This window comes from Nuphar pumila, chromosome 11 (genome assembly GCF_984573655.1).
Source record: "Nuphar pumila chromosome 11, dmNupPumi1.hap1.1, whole genome shotgun sequence".
Lineage (NCBI taxonomy): Eukaryota > Viridiplantae > Streptophyta > Magnoliopsida > Nymphaeales > Nymphaeaceae > Nuphar > Nuphar pumila.
In genome coordinates, this window is record NC_143259.1 from 12,821,044 (window position 1) to 12,832,193 (window position 11,150).

Sequence of the window (11,150 nt, forward strand, 5' to 3'; positions counted from 1 at the left end):
ATGAGAACAGGCACTTGGATCACAGGAATCTGACCTGTATACAGGTTTTTTTGATAATCCAAAATCAATGACTATGAAGACATCAATTTTTCCCAGCTCATAAAAATACATTTTTTCATCAATAAAACATGATCCAAAAGTCTATTCCCACTAAATCTAGCACAATAAACACATCTAACAGTTCATATCGATCATAAAACACTTTAAATTATTGAGCCTAACAGGGCAGAATGATAAGGCCTAATATGTTCAGTTATATATATATATATATATATATATATATATATATATATATATTAGTGAAAACGGATTGGATTAAATTATTTAACAATGACCTTAACCAAAGTGGGGTGGAGCTGAAACTGTTACCCCAAACAATGCAAAGCCCTACCCAACACCAACAGCCCAAACTTTTCTAAAATAAATAACCTTATAAAAGAACTTCTCTAGGAAGATTCCAGCTGATCCACACACACACATAACAGAAGCACGGAATTACATTGCCGTAAAAAAAATTAGTCCACAAATCCAGTCAAACAGAATAAATGAGAATAACGACAATACACACTGGGAGTATTTTCCTCTTCACTCGATGGATCTTTCCTTCTCCACATGGACTTTATCTGGCCTGAACTATGCCAGCACTTATGAGCTTCTGTATCTTGTGCATCACCTGGGGATTCTTGAGGTGCTCCTGTGCAGACTTAGGGTTCTCCTGGAAATCGATCAGCACCTGCACATACATCACCATGTTATAACAGCCATGACTTTATTCAAGTTTCCCAATACTATCAAGTTGGTACGGTGACTCGGTCACATGAAGCATCCTCGACCCGAAATAACAACTTCAAAACGGCATTTCTCAGAAAGAAGAAAAAGAGAGGAAAACCTAAGCTTATACAATGTTAGGGATGCAAAGATCTGGAACAGTCAAAAACTGCAAAACCAACATCCCGTATCGGGCCCATTTGCATCCATATACAATATGCCAATTCATGTATAGGCAGGATTAGAATACCTGTCTCATAATAGGGTCTGACAGGATATTTTGGATATCAGGATCCTGCATTGCCTTTGCCTGGGAAAGCACAAAAAAAGAAGGGGAAGAAATTAGACATACAAAGGAAAAAACAACGGAAGAAGCGTTTCTGTAAGGAAACACAACGCAGTTTGTGTTATAAAATCCACAACGCACCTGTCTCTCCTTTAGCTCCTCGGGGCTTATCTCACCCCTGTTAGTCTTGTTGATCTGCTCAACACATCTGTGATGACAAAAGGAAAAGATAGATTAAAGTTGCTTGTCAATGATATCAGAAAAAGAGAGAGAGAGAGGCTTTCATACCTCCGCACACCATCCATCAACTCTTGGTTGTTATGGTCGTGTTTCAATCCCTCTTGGTAAGTCTCCAATGCCTTGTCATATTCCTTCATGAAGAACTGTATCGCACCCTTCCTCGAGTACCCTTTTGGGAACGTTGGGTCAAGCTCTATACACTTCTCAGCATCCTTCAGTCCCTCCGGCATCGCACCCAGCTTAGTGTAGCAAGCAGCTCTATTGCTATAGACCTGCATTTGGAAACACAAATTGAGTTCCTCAGATAACCAAAATCATTGAACACCCCTCCAAACAAACTTCTCATGGCCCTTCTCATAAAACCGATATGAACCTGTGATGACCATTATAAAATAGAGTACCAGACTACCAAATCAACAAGTTGTCTCAAGTACTGGGAACAAAGGAGTTGCTCATAACGAACAAACCTACCGTAATTAAAGATTAACGGTACGGAGCATGTTTCAACGAAATCTTGCTTACAAATATATATTGTGAGCAAAGCCAGAAATCAGGACTTGTTAAATTTGCAAAATTTTCATCGGTAAACATTACTGACAACAGACAAAAGGAACACTGAAGAAGTTCTAACATAGGAGACTTGCCTTTGGGTCACTAGGATTCCTCCTAATGGCCTCTGTGTAATGTTTCACAGCTTCAGGATACTTCTGTTGCTTGAAATACTCGTTGCCTGTTCAAGCATTAAAAGACCAGATTAAAGCGAGGTTGTGAAGGGCGATCGTTTTGCATATATCCAACATGACAAAAATCCACAAAGTGTTTCTTGTCTACATGTTTTCCTCCATACCATTTTCTACTTATGCATCATCTGGAAAACCATGACGTTTGAGCATGGGAGTGTTACGCATGGACACAAGACAGAAAACAAAAGTCATGCGAGGAATGAAGCTTAACATACTGCACGAGTTACTTGCAGGCTCCCAGACAAGCTAAATGAACATGACCATTTTCAAACTACAATCTAACAGCTCAATGACGAATTATGCAAAGGAAATGCAGTAGTTTCACCTAGTTGAACCACGTCTTGCATGCATGACCCACTTGGGAGTTGGAAGTGTAGCTAAAACTGAACGACTAGCTTTCATACTACCTCTCAATCATCAAGAAAACAAAAGATAGTACTTATGAACATGTGACTTAAGTACACTAGCAGAATAATGTGAACCACAACAATCAAATAAAATTAGAATAGAACTTTGAATAACATATATTTACTAAAACATGTAGGTAAGAACCTTTTAATCGGGATACAAATCACAGATCCAATCAATATACCTGCTGAATGCTTTTAAATTTTAATCATATTACAGTACACAGGATCCAATGTCTGTATGAGAAAAGTATCATTTTACTATCCAAAAGCAAAACATACCTTTCTCACGTTCTTCATCTGCTACTTTAGGATCAAAATATTCTTGTTGCTCTAATTCCTTCTTTACCTTAGCAGCATCATTAAGCCTTTTCAAGGTATCTGGGTTCCGATGTTCAGTTAATGCCTTCTGAAAGATTTCAATAGCTGGCTCGTAGTCTTTTGAACATTTTGCAAGCTTCACCAAGGCAGTTCCCTTTCTAGTTAGTGCCCTTGAAATCATCTTAAAGTCTGAGTGAAGCTCTCTCCCTCTCTCCACAGCCTTATCACAGTCTTGAATGCAATCATCATACTGAAACAGAGTGAAAATGAGCTTTTAGACATAAGAAGGAATGGTGGCTACATGAGCTTCATGAACAAAATAGACATAAACTTAAAAGAGAGACAACATTAACAAAACCAGTAAACTTAGGAAGAGAAAAAGGACTTTCTATCTCCGCCATTCGAAGAAATAAGTGGAAGGTGTATGACTCTGTACATATTTGTTTATTTCTAAGATAATCTATTAAGTCCATAACTAGCGCATATATGCACGAGAAGAAACAATAATTATTCCAGTAAAAGTTAAAACAAGTGTCTTGAAACTGAATAATAGAAAAGAGAAAAAAGAGAGAATAGAATCTCATGATTCAAAATCAGAGTTGGATTCACCTGATCAGATTTTTATGAAACTGGGGTTCAGATTGGCGAGCAATTTTTTCTCAAGATCAAGTTCAAGTCTAATTCAATTTGTATTTTTGACATGTCCTTCTTTCCATCTATTTATTTATTTATTTATTTTCAACAGATCTTGTAATACCATATAAACTTTGGATCAGGGATCAACATGACTTTGTCAGATTTGCATAGAAATTGGACCAAGGTCAGATCTATTATGATCTGGTTCCCATGAACCGCTATTTTTCTATTGAACTTTTTAAACAGGATAAGATCAACTCTAGTTAACTTGGGATTTGTCTAGTATTTTTTGGAAAAATATATGCTTGCATATCCAGGCAAGTATATGCTTTCATTTCAAAATCACACCCGTTTTTCTGATATATGCTATCAAACTTTTTGACATGGATAAGCTCAGCTCTAGGTTCAGTTTGCTTTGATTGCTATTTTATGGAGAAGTATATGCGTTCGCATCCAGTTAATTCTGTGTCACACCCTTTTTAACTTTTGTTTTTTGTTTCATGGATGATCAATATATATGGTTTGGACCATAGTCACCTGTATCGTTAAAGGTAAGTTCTCAGCGAGGGTATTTCTCGGAGCAATTTTCAAAAGTTGATAAATCTCGGGAAAATAAAAAATTGAAAAAATATAAATAACAACAAAAAAAGCTAAGAAAACAATAAGTTTTGCATTATTTTTCTTTCAAAAATATAAAGAAACGTGTTTCAAAAGTGTTAAAATATAAAAGAAACAAAAAATAGGAAATGAAAACTTAAAATAAAAAAAGATTTTTAATAAAAAATATTGCAACATTTTGTTTCTGAAGCTATTTTGAAAATATTGGGATATATTGAAAATATCATGATATATTTCCGATATTATCAGGTAATATCACAATATTTTCAAAATATTGGGGATATCGGTGACAGTGGTTTTGGACATATAATATATGCATATCGTATTCCTTTCTAGCCTTACTTGTAGACTTTTCAATTCAAATAGCCTCTGTGCAATCCACAGTCCGGATCTGTTCCAAATCTTGAACTTTATCCAGAATTTAGATCTTTCATTACTTAATATCTGTCAAAAGGAAAACTCTGAGAAGTTCCACATATTATAACCAGTGTCACAAAAGAAATATCGGCAATATATCAATATATTTTCAAAATATTGCCAATACTCAAAATATCACGATAATACCATCATATTTTTGGAAAAAAGTTTATTTTTTAATATTTTGAGCTTACATTTTCTTTTTTTGTTTATTTTATATTTTAAAACATTTTTTGACTTGTTTCTTTATATTTTTGCAAGAAAAATAATGCAAGATTATTATTTTATTATTTTTTTAATATTATTTATATTTTCTCAATTTGCTAAACTCCTGAGATTTTCCCAAGCAAAAAGCCAACTTTTGAAAATCTCTCCAAGAAAAACCCCCAAAAGAAAATATCTTGAACAATATAGGTGACTATGGTTGTAACCACTAGTATTTTCTTCATTCACCCCCTGACTCAGTTGATCTTGGATAGTACTCCAGTTTAACAGCTCAATCAAGCAAAACTGACATTGATTCTATGCCAATTAGCAGTGCTATGACATCTCGGTTATTGTTTACTCAGAAACTATGTCACATAGGAGCGGATGCGGATGCGACACTTTAAAAAAACTTGGGTGCAGGGGTGCAGGAAGTAGGGATGGCAGTGGGGCCCGGACAAGGTCTCCACCTGCGCCCCGCCTCAAGATTTTATCCTCCACCTCCGCCTCCATCCCCGGCGGGGAATGGATTTTATCCTCCATCCCCGCCTTCATCCCCGATTCATGTCCTCCATCCCCGGTTCAAACGGGGATGAGGCGGGGCGGGGAAAAGTGCACGTCCATCCCCGCCTCCACCCCCGAACGGGGATGGATTTTAATCTTCGTCCCCACCTCCATCACCGTTTCATACCCTTCATCCCCGGTCCAAACGGGGCGAGAAGGGCGGGCCCTGCTTTCCCCCAGTCCACTGCCATCCCTAGCGGGAAGGATATATATATATATATATATATAATATATATAACAGTTTTAAGTTAACACTATGTGTATGTGTGTATTTATGTATTTATATATATAATACAGATAAAAATGGACTTGATTAGTGTTAACTGAATCTACTTTTGGATAGAAATGGACCTACCTAACATAAAGGAAGTTGTGTCCAAGTGTCGCACCCGCCTGGGTGCGGGTGCGGCACCCTGTTAGAAGAGTCCGTGTGACATAGCTCAGAAACAACTCAATTACTAAACTCACTTGCACATTGAGGCTACTAGATGTGTAAACTAGAATTCCCAACACCACTGGCATATTGCTACTAGAACATCAAAAGACTAAAAAGTGTTGAAGCCAATGGTATGAACCGCACAAAGAAAATTTTGGAAGATCAACAGCCAAAAGCCCAGTAAAGAAACCAATAAAAGAAAGTACCGGAAAAAGTAAAAGAAAGAACGAGCCATAATATGATTTATTTTGCTTGCTATTTTGGTGAATATAACCCATGGAGACTGCCTGGATCAAAACCTAGATATAAATCATACAAAGGCAGTGACCAAATTAAGTTCATCTAATGTTGGGCCTAGAAGGCCGCTTGCAACTTCATATCTGCCTAAGGATGCAGCTCACATCCAAAGGATAATATCTAGAAACATCGCGCCCTTACCATATCCAAAGATAAAATTCACATGAAAGATGGTACAACTGCCCCTTATTGAGACCAACAACACAAGAATCACTCCTCAGAGACAATAAGTATCATCATCAGTCGTTATCATTAGTAAGTTTACCAATAAATCTGGTAAGATTTGTGTTGTTACCATCCATTTTACCTCAAGTCTAACTCAAGTTAGCACATGTCACCATCCAACTTCCTCTGGTACTGAGCCAATGTTGTTAAAATCAGCCTGAATCGGCCATTCACCAATTTACTTTTATATCGGATTTGACCCCCACCAAAATTGACTGATTTGAGGTCAAAACGACCAAAAATGGTCAAATTGGTGCAATAACATAAAAAAAAGGTGAAAAAATGAAGAAACCCTTGTAAGTTGTAAACTACCCCCATCGCCCTCAACTATCTTATCCCTTCGACTCTCACTCTCGCTGCCCGTCTACCTTACCTCCGGTGTCCCTCCTGCCTTCCACCATTGCCAGGAGCCTTCTCAGTAATGCTCTCTCTCTCTCTCATCCTCCTCTTCTTTTCCGATTTGTATGCCCTATGAACCGTAAGATCTTGAGTTGGTATATATGCATATTTTGTTCTTGAGTTGGTATATATACATATTTGTTCTTGAGTTGGCATTTAATTATTTTCTGTTCTTTTTTTGAAATCGGGTATTCATTATTTTGTTATTTTTTATATATTTTTTAAATTTGTTTTCCTATAATTTCTATTCTTTTGAAGTTTTACAGATTTTTGTCGGTTTTTAAATGTTCCAATTCCCAAACGAGTCGATTCTTTGTTTTTTCTTAACAACGTCAGTTTTTAAATGACCCCCCTTTAATACTGACATTTTCTAACCCCTTCAAATGCATCACAAAGGTGTCATTTCAGTTTTCCACAACATGCCTAAATCTTACCACACCTCATTTCTTCATCATCTTTGCCCATATCTTTCTTCGAACAACTATTTCCTAGTACATTTTTATAGCACCGCCATAACTAGGTAATATGTCGTACTTCGTGAAAACAGCAAAGAGAGAGAGAGAGAGAGAGAGAGAGAAAATCTACAATAAATCAGAACATAAAGGGCGACCATCCGACTACTAGGAATTATACCCAAAGCATGCTTTGCGTGCATGGATACAAACGCTATCTAGGATTTCAATCCAACACAAAAACGCTGATTAGTAACAAAAAAAGTCGACGACAAAAGGGCCAATAAGATTCACGGATAATCTCAAAACACAATATCAAAACAGCTTGCAGCAAATCATGCAATCTATGTAGACTAAGATGACTCAATCGAACAGACAATATATGAAAACGGACAACGTAGACCCTAAAAATTGCAATTTTTAAGCGCCCAATTATCATCAAGTGAAACCAATATTCAGAATTTTGAAGATCCAATAAAAACAGAAACTATACTTGCATACCTTTCCCATCTCCATGTAAACCGCTGCTCTGTTAGTAAGATAGGATATGTCCAGGTCATCTAGCTCCATTGCCTTGGTATAGTGTTGGATAGCCTTTTCGAATTCCTTCTTCTTGTAAGCCGCATTGCCCGCCTCCTTCTCTCTCTGTGCCTCCGCCTTCATCTCCCTTAATTCCTTCTCGCCCACATCCATGGGCTCCGGTTCAGGCTCGGGCTCAGGCTCCTTCTTCGGCCGCGCCTCCTCCTTCTGCTCGCCGCCTCTCGATGTAGCCATAGGAGGCACGTCCCTTTCCATCTCATCCGGTGTCCCGGTCCTCAACTTCACGTTGAGAAGCACCCCGAGGACCTGCATCATCCGCGGATCCTGCAGGTACATGTTGATTTTATGAGGGTTCTTCTGCACGTCCTGGATCATCTTGAGGAAGTCCGGCTGCTGCAGGTAAGCCCGCGTCGTCGCATCGGCGGTGAGCTTCGCCCACAGCTCCGGCCCCTGGAAGATGTTCCCGAACGGCGACGACCCCGGCCCGCCGCCCCGGCTCTGACTCGCAAGGGCCGACTGCGCATCTGCGAGCCCCGATTTGAGGGCCTCGTTCGACGGATCGATCTCGAGCCCCTTCCTGTAGGCGGCGACGGCATCATCGAGGCTGCCGAGGCCGACGTGCGCGGCGCCGAGCCGGCTGTAGCCCTTGGACCAGTCGGGTTTGAGTTCGACCGTCTTCCCGGCGTCGGCGAGGGCGTCGGAGTACCTATGGAGGGAGGCGTAAGCGGCCGAGCGATTGGAGTAGAGGACGTGGTTCTCCGGAGCCAAGGCGATGGCGTCGGAGAAATGCCGGGCAGCCTCTTCGAATCGGCCGGCGGAGAACGCCGCGTTTCCCTTGGCCTTCGCCTCGTCCGCCATGGCAAATTCCTCTAACTGCAGGCCTCAGAAATAGTTGGATTTTTAGGGTTTCTGAGAGAATCACGGAGAGAAGTGAAAGAAAGACTCGGGATTTTGAGAGAGAGAAAGAAGAAGGAAAGGATTCGATCGATCGACGCTCGGAAAAGAGGGGCGCCGCTTTAAAGGGAAGCGAGAAAGTTCTAGCGTCAGACTTCTCGAAGCTTCCGACGGAAACCAGAAACTGAGCAACTCCCTTCCAACTCGTCGGGTCGAGACGAATCTCACCGGTTCGGTTTAGTATCGGAATTATAGGGCTTATGTCATCCGATGGGATCCGTTGAATACGTGGCCTCCATTGCAGGTAGGGGTGGGCGACGGGCCCGGCAGTAAGCCTTCCCAGCCTGCCATGGACCGGGTTTGGGTCAAAGTTTTAGGTCCCGGCCCGTTAGCTGCTGGGCTGAAACTCGGCCTGTCATGGTCGGCTTTGGATCGGACTAATAGGTTGGCCTGAGTTATTTATTATTTTTAATATATAAAAATAAAAAAATAATTAACTGTATAGTAACTTGATAACTATTATTATTTACCTAATTAGTTGTATTAATTTATGAAAAAATGTTAATTATTTATTATTTACCTAATTAGTTACACTAATTAGTTAGATTTGGTTTGGATCGGGTCCGACCCGACCCACTTCCATTTGGCCCAATGGGTCGGCTCATGGACTGCTCTTCAAACCCGAACCCGTTTATTATTTTTGGCCGATATAAAACGATTCATTTGAATATTGGTATCAGTCGGCTCATGGGCTACTATTCAAATCAGACCCCGTTTATTATTTTTTGATTGATACAGAATGCTTTTCATTGGCCCAATGGGTCGGTTGGAGTACGGTCATATCAGACCCGATTTTGAATCGTGTCTAAAAGTTAGACTAAAACCCAGCCCAATCTATTTCAGGCTTGTGTAGGACTGGAAATTGTAGACCTGTATGGGTTAATGGGTTCAGGTATAATCGGGTCGAATCAGATATAAGAATTAGATCCAGACCCAACTCATTTTAATTTGGATCTGGGTTCCGATATGTTGGGGTCATTGTTTTGTGGGTTCTTTTAAAAATAAATATGGATGAGTCCTGCCTACAAGGTTACGGTCATCTGGTAGGAGTTGATTGTGAGGGTCACCAGGATGAAGGAATGTCATAAGTTCGAAACCCACAGGTTCACATCATTGATTGCGAGGTTGAAGTTGGATGTACTCTCCGATAATCCGAATAAAAAGGAGTGATAAATGTGAAAAAGTATTAATGCAGAGTTAGTGCACGTCACCTTCAGTTGGGACATTGCAAGATTGAATCCCAATGCAAGGGCAGCTCAAGGGAAGTTGAGGCCTTATGCATATCTCATAGGAGGCCCATATTTCTTCATATATTTTTTTCATTGAAGGCCCTCAGCATGTGAAATATAAGCGTGTGTATATATATATATATTTATTTATTTATTTATTTATTTGAGGCCGAGGCCATGGCCTCAAATATCAAAGAGGCCAGCCAACCCTCCTGACTGGTAGCGGTCTGCCTAACCCCAGCTTTCTCTATCGAAAAAAAGTATTAAAGAAGTGTAACCTTGCCAGGTTTTGAGTTTGGATTCTGCATAGAATATGGGAATGAAAACTAGAATTTTCTTTTACCTTTTGCTTTATATTTCCTTTTTTTTTAAGAAATTCCAGGCTTGACAATAACGAAGTGCTGTGATTACTAAATGTGATGGATGGAAACCACAAAAAATCCAGATTATTTTGTATTTCTTAGTTTTTTTTTTTGCTCTAGGCCAAGGGAAGATCCTCGTCGATGGACCGCACAATTTGTTTTCCGGCATAGAAAGCTGGATCACCGATCACACATTGGTTCGCCTCCGGTTGATAAAACCCTTGAGGTCCTCCTGCCCACCGCAAAGTACACCCAGCTTTGACCTTTATTGCATAGGACGCCTCCTATGGGTTTCGAACTCGTGACATCCTATATTCTTACCGCTGTAGCAACTCGGGTATTTCTGATGCTACCAGCCAGGATCGGGAACTTTCTAGATCTTCTGCAGGCGATGACGGAAACAACCAAAATTAGCTTGAGTTTTCTGTTAATTTGTGGACAAAAATGCCCATACAAAGATGTAGCTTTTACTCTATGTCACCTAAAGTACAGATACAAACACGGATTCGATAAAGATGCAAGACACGATTGATTCAGGTACAATTCTTAAAAAAGGACATGGATCATTTAATTTAGAAAAGTATAATTTTTTGGTAGTTTATATGCATAATAAATTTATTACTAAAATACTATTGAAAACTATTAAAAAATTATAAATAAATGTTTGAAAGAGCCATGCTCAAGTGTTGTGTCGTGTCTTCTAAACACACGACTCTATGAAGTGTCCATGTGACATAGGCCTTGCTTAATTAGGCTTTGCTTAGCATGGTTGTATACGTGAAAACATCAGGTGCAAGATGATTGAACAAACACTTGTGCATTAAGCACCTGATCACCCTCCATCTTGGGGACATGACCTGTCAGGTGTGGGACCCAAGACTTGATGAAGGGTGATGAGATGCTTAATGCACAAATTTTTGTGCAATCATATGGCACTCGATCCTAACTCGCCATAACCTTTTTGCTTTTTCTTTTAGAAATGAAATCCCACCATCTAAACTAGCCAAAAAGCATTGGAAGAACCAGAAGAAAGAAAAGAGAGAGAGAGAGAG

General features: G+C 39.7%; 1 protein-coding gene across 1 annotated transcript; it reads right to left on the minus strand.

Moving 5' to 3' along the window:
* Nucleotides 1-411: 411 nt before the first annotated feature.
* LOC149822008 (hsp70-Hsp90 organizing protein 3-like) lies at nucleotides 412-8,656 on the minus strand. Its single transcript, XM_089980091.1, has 7 exons — nucleotides 7,515-8,656; nucleotides 2,727-3,015; nucleotides 1,939-2,024; nucleotides 1,343-1,566; nucleotides 1,196-1,262; nucleotides 1,019-1,078; nucleotides 412-733 (listed from the first exon to the last, which is right to left on the minus strand). The coding sequence occupies exons 1-7, from the start codon at nucleotides 8,409-8,411 to the stop codon at nucleotides 620-622; spliced, it is 1,737 nt and encodes a 578-aa protein (XP_089836217.1). The 5' UTR covers nucleotides 8,412-8,656; the 3' UTR covers nucleotides 412-619.
* Nucleotides 8,657-11,150: the final 2,494 nt, after the last annotated feature.